Genomic DNA, 22,204 nt, shown 5'->3' on the forward strand with positions numbered 1-22,204 from the left:
AAAAAACCAGCAAACCAGCTATATTGAGATATAATTCACATACTGTAATTATACATGTATAATTGCACGTTTAAAGTGTACAGCTCAATGGTGTTTAGACTATTCACAGAAGTGTGTGACTAGCACCACAGTCAATTTTAGAACATTTTTATCACCTCGAGAAGAAACCATGAATCCTTTAGTTATTAGCCTTCCTATTCTCCCATTCCCCTACCTCCAGCCTCAGCAACAACTAATCTGTGCTTTGTCTCAATGGAGTCCCCTATTCTGCATTTTCACATGAATGAAATCATATAGTATGTAGTATACTATATGGGTTTTTGTGATTGACTTCTTTCACTTAACATTTTCCAGGCTGATCCCATGTTGTAGCATATATCAGCAGCTTATCTTTTTTTTTTTTTTTAAGATTTTACTTATTTATTTTACAGAGATCATGAGTAGGCAGAGAGGCAGAGAGAGAGAGGGAAGCAGGCTCCCTGCTGAGCAGAGAGCCCGATGCGGGGCTCGATCCCAGGACCCTGAGATCATGACCCGAGCCCAAGGCAGAGGCTTAACCCACTGAGACACCCAGGCGCCCCAGCTTATCTCTTTTTATGGCTGAATAATATTCCTTACATGGATATTCTACATTTTGTTCATACATTTGCCTGCTGATGGACATTTGAGCTGTTTCCAACTTTTGGCTAATATGAATAATGGTGCTATAAATATTCATGTACAAGTTGATGTGTGGGTATGGAAGGACTTTATTTATTTTATTTATTTTTATTTATTTTAAGATTTTATTTATTTATTTGACAGACAGAGATCACAAGTAGGCAGAGAGGCAGGCAGAGAGAGAGGAGGAAGCAGGCTCCCTGCTGAGCAGAGAGCCTGATGCGGGGCTCGATCCCAGGACCCTGAGACTATGACCTGAGCCGAAGGCAGAGGCTTTAACACACTGAGCCACCCAGGCGCCCCATGGAAGGACTTTAAATGCGATTCTTCTTATTGAAGGGTGGCCAGATTAAGCAATTAAAAATAAAAAATGCCCAGTTAAATTTGAATTTCACACAAGCAGTAAATTTTTTTAAAAGTGTAAGAATGTGACCAATATTGCATGTGAATAGACAGACCCAGTGTATAATGGCTCAAAATCAATGGGTGGGTGTTCAAGTCAGTGGCAGCTCTGCTCTGTGCTGTCATTCAGAGATCCAGGCAGGCAGAGCCTATGCCAAGTTTCAGCATGTGGATTCAAGGTTTCCCTGAACATTTACATCTAGCAGACAGAAAGGGAAAGAACATAGAAGATCATGTGCAGAAAGGGGTTTTGTTTTGTTTCATCTGGTTTGCTCCTTTTTCTTTTCTTCAATAGGCCAGACCTGGAAGTGGCAAAGGGTGGCATTGATTTTCCATTGGCTGAAACAATCACATGGCATCACCCAAATGCACAGGGAGAATGGAAACATAACATCCCTGGGTATCATGAAGAAGAGCACGTGGACTTTGATGAACCTCCAGCATTCTTTGGTACAACTGGGTGAACGTATGTCATTGCCATTAAAAGAAACGCAATGTTTCAATTCAAAAATAGCCAACAGCTTTGTCGAAGAGGCAGTACAAGTTTGGCAAATGCCTCTGATTGTCTGGTGTCATTCCTCCTATCTCCTCCTTCTATAGAGGCCATTGCTTCAAGGTTTTGATTCCTTTTCCAGCCCGTAGGAGTAGGCAGAACAGCAGCCAACCAGTGTGTTAGGGAACCCAGCAGAGAGAGAGCCTTTCTCTAACCCTGGAAGGTGCCCAGAGATTATATAATTCAATAATAAGTATTAATTAAGTGTTTAACTCAGGCCCTGTTCCAAGAACTGGGGAGACCGTCATAAACAAACAAAAAAAATTCCCTGCACTCAAAAGCTAATGTTCTGGTGGGGAAGATAATAGACAACTAATCAATGGTTAAAAGTAGGTGGTTGTTTTGTTGTTGTTGTTGTTTTAAGAGTAGAGATGGGGGCGCCTGTGTGGCTCAGTGGGTTAAACCTCTGCCTTCGGCTCAGGTCATGATCTCAGGGTCCTGGGATCGAGCCCCGCATCGGGCTCTCTGCTCAGCAGGGAGCCTGCTTCCTCCCCCCTCTCTCTCTGTGCCTGCCTCTCTGCCTACTTGTGACCTATGTCTGTCAAATAAATGAATAAAATCTTAAAAAAAAAAGAGTAGAGATGGAATTGATAAAAGTTGGTGTTATTTGGTATAGGATGGTTAGGGACAAGTTCTCTGATAACTTTTGAATAGATCCCTATGTGGGTAAGGAGAGAGTTAGTCCTACTAATAACACAGGGAAGAGACTTCTGGCAGAGGAAAGAGTAAAAGCAAAGGCCCTGAGGCATGAGCATACTCCTGTGGTAGTGAGATGGTGCAGCTGCTGCAGAATGGGGGCAGGAGAGTAGTAAATAAGACAGAGGGAGCTCTGAGGCTGGCGTCAGGATTCTGAACTGCGTTCTGTGTGAAGGGCAGACTTTTGGAGGGTTCTGAGTATAACAGTGATAATGACTGACTTACATTTCAAAAAGATCACTGTGGCTGCTGTATAGAGAATATTATGTGTTGGAGAAAGGGTGGGAAAAGAGAGGTCACTGAAATGAACTGGGTGAGAGTTGATGGCCGTGAAGTAAGAAGATGGTAGGGGGAAGTGGTGATAGTGGTTGGTTTCTGAATGTATTCAGAGGTATTACTGGCAGGATTTTCTGTTGAAGAATTTATAATGTATATTTTAGTTTTCAAGCAGCAAACCCAAGGGAAGTCTGTTTCTAAATGCTAAGTTTAATGTATGTGTTTTGGGAGTGTTTTTAAACTCCTAAGGGCCATTAAAGATTAACCATAGCTCTCAGTCAGAGTGACGCGATGTTCCAATAATGCCTTACCTAGCTCTCCTGCCTCTTCACTCCCTGTCTCCTGAAGATTCATGGCTGGATGAATTTTTCTTATGCATCTGTTTGAACATATCACTGCCCAATTCAGAAACCCTCAGTTCTCAGTGACAACGGGATAAAATCAAAATTGTTTGGACAGAATCTAAGGTTCTTCTTAGTCTAGCTTAAAAATGATGTAGTAACCTTACTTCTAATGACTCCCACACCTACATGGACATCCACAACAACCAAACTCTTCTACTCCCTGCTTCCCAAATAGAAGAGCTTCTTTCTTACTTTCTCATTCTTGCTTATTCAGTTTTCATTGCTTCCTCTTTCCTATTATCTCAAATATCACTCCTGTTCCTAGGCCTACCTCAAATTCCTTCTACCCAAAGCCCTCCATTCCACTCTCCAACAGTGATCTCCCTTCCCTCCCACCTTACAGTGCCTTCCCTTCTTGGTTAGCAGTAGCTCACTGCTCTATGGTCTCTACAGCTGAGATCATTCCAGAGCATACATTTCACGTTTTATCTGCTCAATTAATTACAGATGCTTCATAAAATTTTTTGTATAGTTCTCATCTCAAGTAGAATGTTTTGAGTAAAGGGGATCCTAATGAATGTGTGAATTTCTTTATTTGGGGGAAATCCCTTGTTTTCTTAAAGCCCAGGAAAGGTAGAAGCATCCTCTCCTAAGGGAGACTAACCATCTGTGGGCTTGGAGAAAAGAAAGTTTGATTTTATCTTACTGTACATTTAATCTTAATTTATTTGTGGCTAGATCATGCTTTTTAATGGCTAGATGCATTTCTATGCTACTTTGCCTGAAAGCAAAAACAAACACACAACGACAGTACTGGGATGCAGAATACATTTTTAATAGCTTCCTTTTTAAAAGAGTAAGCTGTCTGCCAAGGCTCAAGGTTTGACTTAAGGGTTTTTTGTTGTTGCTGTTTTTGTTTTGTTTTGTTTTGTTTTGACTTAAGGTTTTTCACACTGTTTTGTTTGGATGGTAATTAATAAGTTTTATTCTTAAAACAACACACAAGTTTACTTTTTAAACAGAAACTTTGATTGTTAACATATGAACAGATAACTTATTCACAATTGTTCAACATAATTACTTATGCTCCAAAATAAATGTGTTAGAAATTTTAAAAACTTCCTTCTTAGTATTTTTTGTTCACCACTAATTAACTGTGTCTAACTGTGGGCAAGTTAATTAACTCCTCTGTGACTCAGTTTAAAATAAACACAAATAGTAAATGTAAATGTAAAATGCGGGGTAATAATATTGCCTACGTCATTGGATTATTGTGAGGATCATGTAAGTTAATACATGTGAAAAGCCCTGTATATAGCAAATACTCCATAAATATTAGCTATTATGATTATTATTATATTGACTATATACAGACTCAGTGTAAATAAATGTTACTGCTTTTCTGTTTCAGATTCTAAACCACTAGGACCTAGATATTTTGGCTATTTAATTTGCTCTGTTCATCAGTGAACTAAGATGTCTTCAGCCTGGGAAATCAGTAAACATTTTTACTATTATTATTTTTGAAATATAGTTTTTTATCTCCTAAGCAGAATATCTAAACACGTTTTCATTAGCAGAAAATATTTTTATACTATATATTTTTCTGGACTAATTTCACTTAAGGACAGTAAACAACAATTTTAGCATATCCTAGGATCCCACTGTTGCTAGAGATGTCTTTGACACTGAATATAAGTTAGCCCCCAAATTTTCAATAGCAACAACATGACTAGTGTTAATAGGACTTTAATATCCTCCTCAAATAATTTCTGGGAGGCATCAGGTATGAAACAATCAAGTAATGAACCAATCTGTTCTTTAAGAGCTATAAGAATCAGTGATTCATTCATTCAATATATTTATGCTGGGCATTCACTAGGAATTGGAAGGTAGAGTGGCAAATTAGGGGAATCTGTCTGATCTTATGGAACTTCCATTTGTCTGTGAGAAAGCAATAACCAGTAAACAAATAAGTGAACAAGTTAATATCAGGTGTCAATACATGCTATGAAGAGATTAAAACAAGGAGATGTAAAGCGTGAAATACAGGATGAGGAAAGGTTGGTGCATAGCTAATTTAGACTGGATGCCTAAGAAAAGCCTCATGAAGAGGTGACTTTGAAGCCAAGAATTTAATGACAAGAAAGCAGTCCTGCATAGTTAGGTGGCAGAGCATTTCAGGCGGAGGTAACAGTAAGTACCAATGTTCTAAAGTGGGAACAAACTTGTATGGTCTGGGAATTAAGGCCCACGTAGCTGAATGAGTATGAGTTAAGGGAAGAATTATAGAAGAGAAAGAGAGAGAAATAGGGGGTCACATCACAAGGGATATGGTAAAGAGTATTTTATTAAAGAGATAAGAGGAAGAAACCAGAGGGTTTTAAGTGACATACTCTGATTTATATTTTAGAAAGAAAGAAAGAACATTCTGGCTGACATGTGAGGAGCAGCATTGCACAGGATTAAGAGTGGGAGGGAGCAAGAAGAATGGTTCAGAGACTACTGTAGTCAACCAGGTGAGGGATGATGAGATTTGAAGTGCAGAAGTAATGGAGGTACACTACTTAGGCAAACTTAGAATATGTTTTGGAGATAGTGCAGCTGGGGATTGAATATGGATCAGATGTAGGAATAAGAGAAAGGACAAAGTCAAAGATAACTTCTTGTCTTTTGACGAGACCAATTGAGTGGATGGAGATTCCAGTTACACAGATGAAGAAGAATGGTGAGCAAGGGTGAATTTTGGAGGAGGGAATCTGTCTCACCCCACTAGACACACAACTCTATATATGGTAATGACTCCAAACTGCCTTTTTTTTTTTTTTTTTTTTTTTGTCTCAGAAGAGTAAGTGTGAGCCATGTTTGCTTTGAAATGAGAAATGAGTATCATTCCTTGCAAATGAGAGATAGGTGAGAAGTTAAAGAAGGACTGGTGGGTAAGGATTCTTTGCCTGTCAGTGCCTTGTTTTCCTTAGGGCTAAACAAAGGCTTTCTTGCTTTCTTTTAACTATGTCCCTTTTTCTTTCCTGGCTCACATGCCCCAAAACAGTGACTGTTCCTTGGCACTGTGTAACACCCTAAATTCTGCTGAAAAATTTCTCTGGAAAAAGAGCACATGAAAGGCAAGAGCTTATTGAAACATCAGTGAGGACAATAGGAATGGCAAAACAAGAATAGCTCAGCACCTCCTCATTAGTGGCCCTTGTCTAGGTCAATGAATGAGGTGTTACAGGGTTGTGGAAGAGACAGCAATACAGTATGCTATCTTTGGTTTGGCAAGAGGGAGGAATTGAATTTCTACTTCCTCCACTATATATAGATGTGGATTCTATATCTTGTGTTTAGGTCACTATATTTCCAAAGAGTATGAACAATAGTGCTCCAGGCATTATCAGAGTTAAGCCACGTTATGGAGAAAGGCAAGAGGAAGTGGAAAAAAAGAAGAGTTTTCTTTTCAGGTTTCCCTAGGTTATTGGTTCTCAGAGGAAGGTCCCTGGAATGACAACACCAAACATCATGTGGGAATCAGTTAGAAATGCAAATTCTCAGTTCCACTCAAGGTCTACAGAAGCAGAAACTTTGAGGGTGAAGCTCAGTACTATGTGTTTTAACAAGTCCTTCAGGTGATTCAGATATATGCTAAAGTTTGGGAACTCTTGCCCTAGGTCATAGTGAAGAAGGTAGTCAGCCAAATTAAGTGGAATTAAAATACACAAATAAAATACAATAAAAATTTATATCACTCATCAGACAGTGAAAATATTTACACATATAGCAAAGATTCACACTGATGTTGTCTGGATTATGGTTTTATTTATTTTTAAATATTTTATTTATTTATTTGTCAGACAGAAAGAGAGAGAGAGTGAGCACAAGCAGGGGGAAGTGGCAGGCAGAGGGATAAGTAGGCTCCCTGCTGAGCAAGGAGCCCCTTGTGAGACTTGGGCCCAGGACCATGGGATCATGACCTGACCCAAAGGCAGATGCTTAACTGACTGAGCCATCCTGGCGTCCCTAAATTATGGTTTTAATCAGCCATTTAAGGTATATCAGATTATTCAAGCTTTCTAGGTTGTCTTAAATGAATGTATATATATTTGGAAAAAAGAGACTGTCACTTTTGAAGTTGTAAATCTCACTGTTTTAGTAGTTTTTCTTCCTTACTGTAAGATGCTATTTATGAGATGCTTATATTGAAGCAAAGATGTTTTTAGTGATGGTCTTAGTGTTTTTCATTTTGCCTAAAGTATTTTCAGTTAAGAATATAAAAAAATCTTAGAATACTTTTTCCTATTATGCCTAAAAATTTTTAAAAGATTTTATTTATTTATTTGTCAGAGACAGAGCACAAGTAGGTGGAGCAGCAGGCAAAGGGAGAAACAGGCTCTCTACCGAGGAGGGAGACTGATGTGGCACTTGATCACAGGACACTGGGATCATGACCTGAGCTGAAGGCAGACACTTAACCAAGTGAGCCACCCAGGCATACCCCTAATACGCCTAAATTTTTAAAATTTTTTTAAAAGTTAAGATTTTTAATATTTTTTAAATTAAAAAAAAATATGGCAATAGCCACCTGTAAGTTAAAAGAATAGTTAACTCTTAGAGAGAAGAAATAATTCATTCATCAGTGAAAACATTTCTTTTTTTTTGGGAAAAGACAATGCTAATTATTTTATTGTGTATTTGCATATCTATCTTCTACAGTCATCAAAAGACAATAGTCAAGAGCTATTCAAAGATGATTTTTAAATGTAGAAAAATGGTAAAGTAGAAAGTAAAAGGGGAAAAATAAAATAGCATTAGTGATACTAATAATATAGTGCTAGCATGACACTTCTGATAATTGATAAATGCCATTATAAGGGTAATTTTCTGAAATTAAGAGAACATTAAGATGGTGGTGGGTATTGTGGAGGGCACGTATTGCATGGAGCACTGGGTGTGGTGCATAAACAATGAATTCTAGTACACTGAAAAGTAATTAAAAAAGTTAAAAAAGAGAGAACATTAAGAACTGATACATACTAGAATATTTATATTCTACATTTTTACATGCAAGGAGCAGAAAATTATATTTAAAGATTTTATTTATTTATTTATTTGTCAGAGAGGAAGAGAGAGAGAGAGCACACAAGCAGGCAGAGAGGCAGGCAGAGGCGGAGAGAGAAGCAGTCTCCCTGCTGAGCAAGGAGCCGGATGCAGGACTCGATCCCAGGACCCTGGGATCATGACCTGAGCTTAAGGTAGTGGCTTAACACACTGAGCCACCCAGGCATCCCAGAAAATTATATTTAAACACATAGCCATATTAGGTATTCATGGTACAGGTTATATATAGATTATTAAAATCAAAAGGAAACCCTAGAAAACTATTTTTTGTCATTAATTTCAGCACTTTTTTCCTCATAAATTTCATTAAAGTTACTGACAAGTAGTTTCTGTTCTGTATCTGATACAAATATTGCTAAGCAGTGATATTCTTTCATTTACAAATATTTATCAAGCACTTACTGTATTTTAGAGACTAATTAAGGCTCGGAGATATAGAAGTGAGCAAAAAGTAAAGGGCCTGTATTCATGGAGCTCAATATAAAGAGGGAATTCAAATATGAACAATTAAATAAACACATAATGACATAATGACATGTGATGATAAAACATATTTGGAAAGTGAAGAAGTATGCTGTTTTAGAAAGATGATTAAGAAAAGTTTTGTTTAAAAATTTTTTTGTGTTGTTTTTTGAGGAAGAAACATAGGAGTATATACCTGAATAAAGTGTGTACTGGGGGCAATGAGACATCTGATTACCTGGTAGATCATTCTGGGCAGAAGAACAAACCCTGAGGTGGAGATACAGTCGAGATACTAAACATATTATGGAGGCCAAGATGGCTGGAATGGAGTGAGTAATGTGGAAGGTCAGAGCTCAGATAAAGAGCAAAGAGCAGGTTATATGAAGTCCTGAAGGACATGATGAAGAGTTTGACTTTGTTCTATGTACAATGGAACCCTACTTTGAGGTGAAGAGACTACAGTGGCATAAGAATATAGTCAGAACCAGGGAGTTGACCACTACCACGGAGTCTCAATGGGTGACGTTGGCGGCTGGTGGTAGAATTGTTAAGTGACTGGATTCAGGGTATATTTTAAAGACCACGATCTTTGATGTATTGGGTATAAAAGAAGTGGAGAGTGACTTTTAGCATCTGGTGGATGAAGGAGCCATTTGGTGGTATAAGAGACATGAGGGAAGAACAGGTTTGGGAGTGAGGAAAATCAAGAGGTCAGTAGTTAACATGTCCAGTGTCAAATGCCTTTTAGATATCCCAGTAGAGATGTCTAAGCCACATTTAGGCAATTTGTGTCTTGAGTTGAGACAGTGAATGTGGTTACAGATGTTGGGAGATTGATAGAGTATATGAGATGATGTAAAGTCAGTCTTTAAACTCTATTTTTTTAATGAGTAAAAGAAAAATAGCAAAGTTATCAGCTAAGAGTGAGGGATAGATATGTCGGATTTTAGGAAAACAGGAGAAAATATGAAATAGAAACTTTAGAGTTGGGGGCAATAAATTTGACTAGGGATATGTTCAGGTTTGCAGAGAAACACTGAAGGCCTACTTGAGGCTTGTGAAATTAAAATGAGACTGGTTGTGTTTATTTCCAGCCACATTTTAGATAGGTACAGGGATTGAACGGTAGAAAACTATATTAAGTCAGGGTTGAGGTTTCACCACTTAATTGGATGGAGTGCAAGAGTAACTAAATGGAAGGTCTATATGAAGCAGTGATTTTACATGACACTCAAACCCTTATCTGAGGTTCCCAAATCCACAAAATCTGAAAACATAAAGCTTTTTCAATAGTTTGGTGCTCAGATTCAATTCGAAGGAAAACCTGTCTGGATCTGATGTAAAGTTATTTATGTTCTTTATTTACCCCATTTAATGTGGATATTCATATGTTTGTTGCATAAAAAATAATATGCTTGAAAACAATGTATTTCCCCCAGTCTCAGCTGGAGGTATTCTATAATATATGATATGTAGTTCTGTGTGTGTATATTATAGGAGGTATCCTATATGACATGTATGTCTGTGTGTGTAGTAGTGTATTTCCAAAATTAAAAAAAGCTACCCAAATTCTGCCTCAAACTCTTCTAATAAACCGAAGAGGAGAAGACACTTCCCAACTCATTCTATGGGGTCAGTATTACCCTGATACCAAAGCAAGATAAAGACACTAAAACTACAGACCAATATTCCTGACGAATATTGATGAAAAAATCTTTAACAAAATACCAGCAAATAGAATTCAAGAGTACATTAAAGGATTATACAATATGATCAAGTAGGAATTATTCCTGGAATGCAAGGATGTTTCAACATATAAAAATTGAACAATGTAATAACCACATTAACAGACTGAAGAGGGAAAACCCCCCACATGATCATCTCAATTAATGTAGAAAAAGCATTTGACAAAATTCAATACATTTTCATGATCAAATCACTCACAAACTAGGAATAGATAGAAACTACTTCAACATAACAAAAACCATATATAAAAACCCCACAGCTAACCACATTATTAACAGTGAAAGACTGGAAGCTTTGCCTCTAATATAAGGAACAAGGCAAGATGCCACTCCACCACTGCTATTCAACATAGTACTGGAAGTCCTAGCCAGAGAAAATAGGCAAGAAAAAGAAATAAAAGGTATCTAAATTGGAAAGGAGAAGTAAAATGATCTCTGCTCACAGATGACATGATCTTATATGTAGAAAATTCTATAGATTCCATACAAAACAATTAGAAGTAATAAATTTAGCAAAGTTGCAAGATACAGTATCAACACACAAAGGTCAGTTGCATTTCTATATACTAACAATGAATAATCCTAAAAGAAAATTAAGGAAGCAATTCCATTCAAAACAGCATTAAAAAAATAAAGTACTTAGAGGGGTACCTGGGTGGTTTGGTCAGTTAAACATCTGCCTTTGGCTCAGGTCATGATCCTGGAGTCCCAGGTTTGAGCCGGCACTGGGCCCCCTGCTTAGCAGGGAGTCTGCTTCTCCCTCTGTCCCTCACCCGACTTGTGTTTTCACTCTCTCTGTCTCTCTCTCTCAAATAAATAAAATCTTTTTAAAAAATTAAGTGCTTAGAAATAAACCTACCGAGGAGGCAAAAGACATATATTGAAAACTATATAAGTTTGCTAAGATAAATTAAAGAAGATAAAAACAAATAGAAAGATAACAAGTGTTCATGAGGTGGAAGATTCAATATTGATAAAATGTTAATAGTACTCAAAATGATTACATATTCAATGCAATCCCTATCAAAATCCCAGTGGCATTTTCTTTTTTCAGAAATAGAAGAATTCCTCAAAATTCATCCAGAATCTGAGGGACTCAGACTAGCCAAAACAATCTTGAAAGATAAAAACAATGTTGTAGGTCTCACATTTCCTAATATCAAATTTTTTTTATATAGCTACAGAAATTAAGACAGCGTAGTAATAGATAAAGACAGACATGAAATAGAACAGAGAGCTAGGCAGTAAACCTTCATACATGGTCAAATGATCTTCAAGAAGAGTGCCAAGACCATTCAGTGGGGGGAAAGGACAGTCTTTGAACAAATTCAGCTGGGAAAATTGGATATCCACATACAAAATAATGAAATATACTATATATAAAAGTTAACTCAAAATGGGTTAAAGACCTAAATATAACACCTGAAACTATAAAAACTCCTAGAAGAGAACATAGAGAAACACTTTTTGATATTGGATTTGGTGATGATTTCCTGGATATGATACCAAAAGCATTGGCAAAAAAGTAAAAATAAACTGGACTACATCAAAATTTAAAGCTTCTGTGTATCAAAGGGCACTATCAAGAGCATGAAAAGGCAACACATGGAAGGGAGAAAATATTGGCAATTTATATATCTGATAAGGGGTCAGTATCTAGAATATATGCAGAACTCTTACAATTCAACAATAAAAGCCAAATGATTCTATTTAAAGGGGTACCTGGGTGGCTCTTGATTTGGGCTCAGGTCATGATCTCAGGGTTGTAAAGAGTCCTGTGAGGGGCTCCATGCTGGGCATGGATCCTGCTTAAGATTCTCTCTCTCCCTCTCCCTCTGCCCCTCCTCACCCCTGTGTGCACATGTACACATGCTCTCTCTTTCTCTCCCTCTCTAAAAAAAAATAAATAAAAATAAATGGGCACAGGACTTAGGAGACATTTCCCAAAGAAGATATAAATGATGAACAAGCACATGAAAAGATGATCAATATCACTAAACAGGGGAGTGCAAATCAAAACCACAATGAGATACCACCTCACACCCACTAGGATGGTTACTATAAAAAAACATACCAACCCAGCAAAATAGAAAATTACAAGTGTTGGTAACAGTGTGGAGAAATCAGACTCTTGTGCACTTATACCCAAAAGAATTGAAAGCAGGATATCAAGATAGTTGTACACCCATGTTCAGAATTATTCACAATAGCCACAAGTTGTAAGCAACCCAGTGTCCATCAATGGATAAATGTGTAAACAAAATGTGGCATATATATATATATATGAAAATTATTCAGCCTTAAAAAGGAAGGAAACTCTGACAAAAGAGGAAATTCTGACAAAAGGAAGGAAATTCTGACAAAAAGACAAATACTGCATGACTCTACTTCTATGAGATACTAAGAGTAATCAAATCATAGAACAGAAACTATAATGGTGGTTGCTGGGGCCTGGGAGGAGAGGAGCAGTGGAGAATTGTTTTGTGGGTGTAGAGTTTGTTTTTCAAGAAGAAAGAGTTCTAGAGATTGGTTGTACAACAACGTGGATGTACCGACACTAATGAACTGTACACTTAAAATAAAATAGTTATTTTATGTATATTTTACTATAATTAAACAAACAAAAAGACCCCCTGGATTCTGAAACACATTTGTTCCCAAGGTTTTGGAAAAGGAACTGTGTTCCGATAGTGTAGCCATCAACTCTAAGCCAAGTAAGAAGGGAAATGATGTGAATGGAATGATGAACAATGAAAGGAGGACATGGATTTGAGGTCCTGGTGGGACTGAAGCATTGATGGAGTAACTTGGAAAGTACCAGAAGGTCTTCAGAGACTTGGAGCTTAAACTTTTAATTTGGAAAAGACATAGTCCAGATTATGACCATGGGTGTAGACAGATGGTGCAGTTTTTAGAGCAAACAAATCTAAACAATGGGACTGAAAAGCTAGAATTCACGGACACCGAAATCTCTGAAAACTGGAGAGAAAGACCACAAGCTATGTTTCTGTCCTCATCTCCTGTTATTCTCCCAATGAAAATGTAGCAATAAGGAAAGGGAAGGATACCCACCATCCCAACTAGGATGAACATAATTGTGTTGTGGGAGAAAATGCTTGAGAAGACTTGAGGAGAAGTTCTCAGGAGAAACCTAGATTTCAATCACAGAGAAGGTAAAGGTAATATTTGGAGAAGCATGACTCTAAGAGAGGTGATTAGAAAGAAAGTAAGGGTCCAGGGGATGGAGAAACCACCATTTTATAACCAAAGTCTTGGCCTTACTGTACATACGGCATGCAAAGCATTGCATTAGAAAAGATTGAAAGATACTTTCTTGCTTCTCTGGTCTTGGAGCTAGTTTGCAGCAACACGGCTAAATGCACCAAGAATGCTGAAATCACTGGAAAATATGAGACCTGTTATGGTGGCCTCCCTCAGAAGAATGGTGAAGAACACTGAAATAAGCCAGCACACCAAGTACATTTGCTCCTTCTTTGGCAAAACCAAGATGAACAGATGAGATATGGGGATCTGGCACTGACTGTTGTTCCTGCAGGAAAATGGTAGCTGGTGATACCTGGACCTATACCACCACTTCTGCCATCACAGTAAAGTCTGCCATCAGATGACTGAGGGAACTGAAAGACCAGTAGAAGCTCTACAATTTGAAACACTGCTAGCCTTAGCACACAACAACAAAGATACTTTCTTACCCTTCATAAGCTCACGAAATCAAATTTAAGCAATATCAGAGACTTCACAAGGCTTAAAAAAAAAATCAGAACCTTTTGTAAATTCCAAATTCCAGTAACTGTATTTGGTACATGGTAAGCATTGTGTTGAATGAATGAAATTTATAATACAAAGATCTTTTAAATCTGAATGGGCTTAGTTATTCTAATTTGTAAATTGGGGATAATAACTAGCCATTTAAATAACCAGTTGACATCCTTTACAGAAATGTTCGGAAGAATAAATGATGCAAAGGGATTTCACAAAGACTAAAGTATTACCTAACTGGAAGACATGATTGTGAATATGGATTATGAATATAATGACATAAATCAAGGTACCAAAATGTGTGAAAAACATCTATCTACTGGAACAGGATATTTATCTCAAAAACAAGAAGAATTTGTCTGTCTAGGTGAAACCGAGAGTGGAACTGAGCACTCTTGGAACTCTGGTGAAACTGCTCATTGCTGAGAGCTGGGCTACCTTTTCCTTGTTTTTGGAGTTTTCATTGTTGCTCTTGGTGGTGATTGTCAATACTATGTATAATGACTGCGGCCTAAATTTTATACTAGAAAAATATAATGGTTTAGCAAAATATTTACCTGTGTGGTGACATTTCTTTCCTTTTGCTTTTTACTATGCTTTTCTGCTTCAATATCTGCAATACATAAAAATTTTCATAAAATTGAAGGTATTTTCTTTTTAATATTTCACTAAATCACTTATTACTAAAAAACTATTTAGTAATAAGTATTTTTATTTATTAGATAAATAAATAAAGTAACTATATTATTTATAGTTAATAAATAACTATTAGAACTTATAACTATTTAGAGAACTATTAGATAACTATTAGATAACTAGATAATTATTTCTAGACAACTATTAGAACTCTTAAGAATAATAGTAGAAAATAATTTAAATTTAAAGTTACCAGTAATGTTGTACAAAATAATTCCTTCATGGATAATTTTTCTGATGTAACTTGACACCAGAGACAATCTAAATACTTTATCTATTTATTTTTTAAAAAATATCTTATTTATTTATCTGACAGACAGAGGTCACAAGTAGGCAGAGAGGCAGGTAGAGAGAGAGAGGGAAGCAGGCTCCCTGCTGAGCAGAGAGCCCAATGTGGGGCTCGATCCCAGGACCCTGGGACCATGACCTGAGCAGAAGGCAGAGGCTTTAACCCACTGAGGCACCCAGGCGCCCCAATCTAAATACTTTAATCAAGCATCCTGAAATTCATTCAATATGAAAGAGTTCTACAAATAATAGACTAATTACAACAGCAGAAAACTTTCTGAGCTACAACTTAACTAAAATGTACCCATGTAAATAAATGTAATTTATTAATAAAGAATAGTAAAACACAGAAAAGGGAATATAATGTTTTATATATTTATACATGGATAAATGTGTCAGAGAGATACTAATAATTAATATAGTTGAATGATATAAATATCTGAGAAATGTAGACTAGTATGATTACATCAGATTTTGAAATATGAGAAAATTTTCATAAGCATTTTTTAACAAATCTTTTTGTAAAGAAAACACATAGAATACATATATAGTAATTGGTATATTTCATTTTTTAAAAAATATTTTATTTATTTATTTGACAGACAAAGATCACAGATAGGCAGAGAGGCAGGCAGAGAGAGAGGGGGAAGCATGCTCCCTGCTGAGCAGAGAGCCTGATGCAGGGCTGGATCCCAGGACCCTGAGATCATGACCTGATCAGAAGGCAGAGGCTTTAACCCACTGAGCCACCCGGGCACCCGGTATATTTCATTTTGACAAAGACTTACATATTCAGAAAAACAAGTCTTTGAAAACCTAGTATAACAGGATGTCACATCATGGCATGTGTACTACATTAGTAGGACTAATAAATTTTCAATTACTAAAAAATTATTTGATGCACTGTAAAAGTGACCCTACATATTTACTGAAGTAAAACATGTATAATATCTGATATGTTCACTTTATAGACTGAAGAATTTGACTCAAGACAAATATGGATAGTCAAAATTTTGTATTTCTAAAAGTTGTGAGCTTATACTTTAAAGAACAGGTTATGAATGCTCTAATGTTATCATTGATATTGTATTTATTAATTTGATATGTTTTATTCTTTCTCTCACTGATGAACTTTAGTATTTGGCTTCACAATTCTATGTCTTTTCTGTTTGCTTTGTAAGCCATACCTTATAGAAACTGATTCCAGGTGGTTTGATATTTAGTCTTCTGTCAAACTAGGGAAACAACTGGCAAACTCTAAATGAACATTCAACAACTTCATGCTGATGAATGCATTAATATAAAGCATATGAAAAAATTTTAAAGATTATACATATTTCATAAGATTATATACATTAGGATTGCTCTTTTCAGGTTCAGAATGTAAAATAAATTATGCCAGAATAAGAACATTATTATTTGTCATACTCATTTTCAATCAATATAGTGTAATGGTCCACCATGTGGTCTTTGAGTTAAACAGGTCTGTATGCTAGTCTTGATTTTTGTATCTATCTCATTAATTTGTTGTTAATCTAATAAGATAACCTATGTAAAGTATTTAGCACAGTACTTAATACATATCTATGTTTAATAAATGTTGGCTATACATATGATTATTATAAAGAAGTCCTACTTCCTTAAAGGATTCAAGATGCCTTCAAGATAATAATATATGTAAGTTAGCATTTTAAAAGGACCATGGTGAAAAGCATTATTAGAGACTTAATCAGAATTTATTAATGCTTTGTCTATAATATGACTTATCTCTCTCTCTCATTTTCCTCAAATTACTTAGCCTAATTATATTAGTGTATAAGAAATCAGACAATGTGACTAATATTATAGCTACAGTAAATGTCTAGCAATTTTTAATCTCCATTATCACAACTAGAAAAAGTGGAAAAAAGCAATGTGATTTGATATATCCCCATTGTTATACTCCCCAAAGTGCACAGAATAAAATTAGAGTTAGTATGCACAGAAAATACAGACACAGAACAAAAAGTACAAAGTGCCATGTGTATTAGAGCAAGAGGAGAAAATTATGGATATTAAGTGGAATAATGTTTGTATTATACACTGGACCAGAAAATCAAGCTGTCGGTGGCCAGATATTAACATGAAAATTACAAGGCTAAGAGCAATTATCCAAGTGTAGATAAAGTGTAGATAAGTGTAGATAAAACTGTAGATAAAAGAATTAGTGCAAAGGGAGGAGGTGTAAGAATCTAACTGGAGGAACAAACTATTTAATAGCTTAAAACATAAAAAGAATATAAAGGTAGTTGGTCATTATTTCCCACAGAAGATGCACAACAACAATATATGTTTTTTCTAAACTTCAGGCTTTTAGGTTTTCACCTAAAGAAAATGAAGTTTTGATTGGCTACTGCGGAACACATTCTGCTACCCGTAGTATCTTGCACAAGGCTTTCTAGTAGGCTTTTAAATATCAACTGAGGAACATTGTCCCTCTATTTGTGTACTGATATCAGAGGTCAGAGCCAGGAGTCCAGAAGGTGTAAGAGCCAAGGAAAATAAAAGGTTAGGGAATTAACTACTCCAAGAGAGTAGAACAGGGCCCTCGTCAAGGAACATTGCCTACCCCTGGAGCAGAGAAATCTGCCAGCATGCATCTGGCTGGATTTCCAAATTGCCATGGACCAGTGACTGTTATACATGCCTCATTCCCATTTTTCAGACAGCAGTGTCTAGTGTAGTTTTTCTATTTCTCCGATACACATTGGGTACATGAGGGAATGGAGGATAGCTTGTCCTTTTATTTCATAGGTGTCTGAAACTAAGAATAATTCTTACTATATATTCAAGGAGACTCACTGACATCTTGACCTAATGCAGATTATGAGATTATAGATTCTGAGCCTAATGCTATGATTGGATGAGTCTTGGGCAATATTAGAAGGGGGAGAATCATGTGGGACAGATGTGAATCATTGGGGCCTGAGAGTAGACTGCAGTACACTGTAATAAGAATGGCCCCCATAAGTCACAACTACCATGTTCATATCCCTTTACAGTGTTACTCTGCCTAATTCTCCCATCAAGAGATGGAGACTATTTTCCCTGCTCTTTCAATGGGCTGCCTCTGTAACTTGCTTTGACTAACAGAAATGTGGCAGATGACACTGTTCAACTTCCAGGGCTAGTCTTTAATCCTTTCAGTTTCTTTTACCCTCTTGGAACAATGCCCTGAGACCACCACGCCCTTAAGAAGCCACAGGTAATAGTGGAGAGAAGAGAGGCCCAGCTGTCTCAACTGACCACCAACTGAGTGAAGCTTCATGAGTGAGCCCTGGCGAGACCTCAGAAAAATCACCCAGTCAACCCACAGAGAATTATAAGATTGCTGTTTCAAACCACTAAGTTTTGGGTTATTATGCAGCAGTTGCTGACTGAAAACCTGTCTGCTTCTTCAGCCAACTAGGACTCCTTGGATAGAACTCTCAGTTCTCAGAAGCTACAAAAGGCCAGTAAATTATGCCAAAATAAATAATATATAATATACTCATAGCATTGAGAGGAGGATTAGAGGAAAATAATATCCCAGAATATTTGTCTTGATGACAATTCTTTTCAGATCATCCTTCTCATGAAAGTCTTGATATACATTAACTCCTGGCTTTACGCTTTATGTCCTTTCTTTCCAAGACATGGTTCATCTTCCTTTGACTAAACATTGGGACACTGATTAATATGACTAGGATTCTGGAAAAAAACAAACAAAAAAAGCAGCACTTCCCCCAAACACACACAAAAAACTCCTCTGTATTTTATGAGGGAATCTGCCTGGGGAGTTATAGGTAAACTAAGTGTTTGCTTGTTTGTTCAAACAACATTTACAAATGGAATTAAACAGAAGTATTTTATTGATTCTCCCACGCTAGTTCTCTAAAATGGTACTTCATTCTTCATTACATGTAGTAATGGTATAAAAAATACTAACTATTGGTTCCTTTCTGATCTTTCTTTCAGACTGTGCACAGTACATTGGCTTCTGTGACTTTATACTATCCTGGATATCCTTCTTCCTTTCAAACCTCTATTTTAGAGTTCTTCTTTGGTTTTATAACCACTAATGATTGTGTATTTCTCGGTGCTCAGTTCTCACCTCTTCTCTTCAGCATGGTCTAAGGGTTGAGCTGGGTCATCAAGGACTTCGGAGGGGACAGATGGTGAGTGTAAGAGGTCAGGAACTATAAAAAGGATAATGTACTCATTCCTGAACAGGCAGCCACTTAAGTAAAGCTCTGAAAATGAAACAGTAATGACTGGAAATCGAGTAATACAAGTCATAGGGGAATCCACAGAAGGAATCCAGGTTGGCAGAGGTGAGACACACGATAAGAGACAAATCTGGCAACAATGTTGGTTCCAAAAACTGGGACTAAAATCATGGGAGCAGGTCAGGCTGGGGATAGAAGTGTGTAGATGAATCTAAGTCACCAGAAGTGGGCACACAACTGGGGAGATGTAGGAGTAAGAGTGAGTTTGCAGGGTTCCAGAGAAAAATTTGCCAAAGGGATTTCTGTAGGGGTGAGTTTTTAGTTTCCTGTGCAAAACTGCATAAAACAGACCCTCATCATTTCATGCCTACATTCTTACAACAGCCTCCTAACAGATTTAAGCATGATTGCTCTAATTTTAATCTAATTTACATCTACCCTCAGAATAGTTTTCCCTGAGTACTGTTTCCAGCAAGGCACACATCTACTTAAAAACCTGTTAAGTCCCTGTTGCTTACTGTATAAACACTAATTCCCTATGTTGACTTCCAGTCAACATAGGTCAGATCAGGTTTAAGTCCACATTTATAAGTATTTTTCAAATACCAATAATCTGCTTCACTAGTTGCTAATTACTATTTGAAAGTTTTCTCCTTTATTTTCTTTAATTTTAAGTTTCTATTGCGTGGACTAGAAGTTATCTATTAAAATTTCCAATAAAAAACAACTATGATTTTAGGACATTTATTATTTTGGCTTGTGAGATACTTAGTTTGGACATCATTAAGCCTGGTATTCAGAAATAACACTTCATATTCTCCTTACTTAGCCATGTGACCTTGGATAAGTTATTTAACCTCTCTGAACCTCAGTTTTTTAGAAAATGGGAATAGCAATACTGTATCTATCTCTTGGAGTGGATGTGAAGACAGAATAGAATTAAAGTGTAGTTTTTGGTGTTTGTTAAACACATGGCAGCTAAATAATAAATGTCAGTTCCCTTCTCTTCTCCAAAAACCTTTTAACAGCAAGTGGTAATAGCATCTGTGAGAAAAGCACTTTCCTTATTGAAATAAAATTAAGAAACTATATGGTGTAAGCCCTGGAAGAAAAATCTCCTACTGAATTTTACCTGCTCTTTGGCTTTTTCTCATTCTGATAACTGCTGTATCCACCACCTTCCCTTCAAAATCCTTTCCCTGGTTACTCTTACTACATCTAAAGCAGACTGGAATTTTTAAAATAGAGCTAATAATCCCACAGATTCTGGGGGGAGTCTGCTTCTCCCTTTCCTTTTGCTCTTCCCCCAGCATGTGCTTTTTCTCTCACTTCCTTTCTCTTTCTTGCTTAAACCCTCATTCTCAAATAAATAAATAAAACCTAAAAAAAAAAAAGAATAATTTAAAGTCATTACCTCTGTATAATTAGACCAAATTTGGACATTATCAAAGTCTTCAAAGATAAAAAGGAAATTGGGATTTATGATAAAAGAACTGCACTAATGAAAAAGTTAGCATATTGCAATAACTTACTAGACCAATAAATACATTTGTCTTTTTAAAAAAGATTTATTTATTTATTTATTTATTTGAAAGAGAGATAGAGAGCACAAGTAGGCAGAGCAGCAGGCTGAGGGAGAGGGAAAAGCAGGCTCTCTACTGAGCAGGGAGCCCGACGCGGGCCTCCATCCCAGAACCCTCGGACCACGACCTGAGCTGGAGGCAGCCAATTAACTGACTGAGATCGTGACTTTGAAAATGACTGACATGACCAGGCATTTAGTAATGCTTCTTTTAGTTTCCTCTGCCTAGAAATGTAAGGTTCTCAATGATCTGACCCTACTTTTTAAAACCAATTTATTTTCCCTTATACTCGGTTCTTATCCAAGTGGTGGTATCCTGCCACCCCATATGTTCCATTCATTCTTACACCCATGTCCTTTATCTGTGTACTTCTAATTTGGAATGTTTTCTCTTTCTTCCCTTAATATCCAAATTTTATTCAGTCTTTCAGCACATGTTTGTCATGCTTCAACACTGGGGCCTGGTGCCAGCATTGTTCTTGTCCTATAATAGATTTATAAAACATATTTGTTAAAATGACTAAATAAATTTGCCTCCCTACATACAGATTTCCCTAGATATTTCAGCCTTAAATAATCTCTCCCTTTTCGGAACTTCTTCAGGACTTGTGCTCTGTGTCATTCAGGTTAGCACTTCAATCATATATTAAATTTTACTGTATGGATTGTAAGATCTCCAATTGCAGAGACCACTTCCCTGTTTTTTAACTTCACTCATAGCTCCCTGCATAGTGTCTTAATTAAAACTGATGGCCGAATAAATACTTTTATTATAACACAGCATATAATTCTGCTTTTGGATCTAAACCTCAACCAAACTGGTTTTTAAGTTAGTACTGAAAACTTAGTCTAAAAAGAATCTCAGGTTTGGGATTGTCAAATTTAATTATATAGCCACAAAGACAATTTTTTTAAAACAAAATAAAGGTTTTCCTCTTTAAAAAAAACCCTTCATTATTGCTGTGCTTCATCATTGCAAAAAGTCTGAATTAAGTGGCTCTATTCATGAAGTTATATTATTTTTAAATCTTTATATAAGATACTGTTGTCCATAAACAAAGATGACACTTGAATGTAACATTATCATTTTTTTTTCTAGCTGCACTAATGAATTTCTCATCCATTCTGCTCCACCATTACAAATTTACAAATTTGGGAATAGGCAGACCGAGTTGAAGGTGCTTTTAAGTTCATGTTTATAATGCTTATGTATTTGATTGATTGAATCCAGAAAAGTAACTGATCAATTGCTTTTGGGAACCTGATATAAATGATTTGAGTATTATAAGAACGAGTTTCAAAGCAGGTTTAGAACTCTTGCAGCTTTTAGCTCTCATATCTTTTCATTATCAGTG

At 36.5% G+C, this 22,204-nt stretch overlaps 1 protein-coding gene across 1 annotated transcript in view; it reads right to left on the minus strand.

The window, feature by feature from the left end:
• SEL1L2 (SEL1L2 adaptor subunit of SYVN1 ubiquitin ligase) overlaps positions 1–22,204 on the minus strand; it is a 113,924-nt gene that overhangs the window by 71,785 nt on the left and 19,935 nt on the right. Inside the window, exon 3 of the mRNA XM_080814495.1 lies at positions 14,594–14,649. Within this exon, the coding sequence (XP_080670621.1) occupies positions 14,594–14,649 (56 nt within the window). The remainder of the gene's footprint in view (positions 1–14,593; positions 14,650–22,204) is intronic.

Source organism: Martes martes (genome assembly GCF_963455335.1).
Source record: "Martes martes genome assembly, chromosome: 9".
In the NCBI taxonomy this organism is placed as follows: domain Eukaryota; kingdom Metazoa; phylum Chordata; class Mammalia; order Carnivora; family Mustelidae; genus Martes; species Martes martes.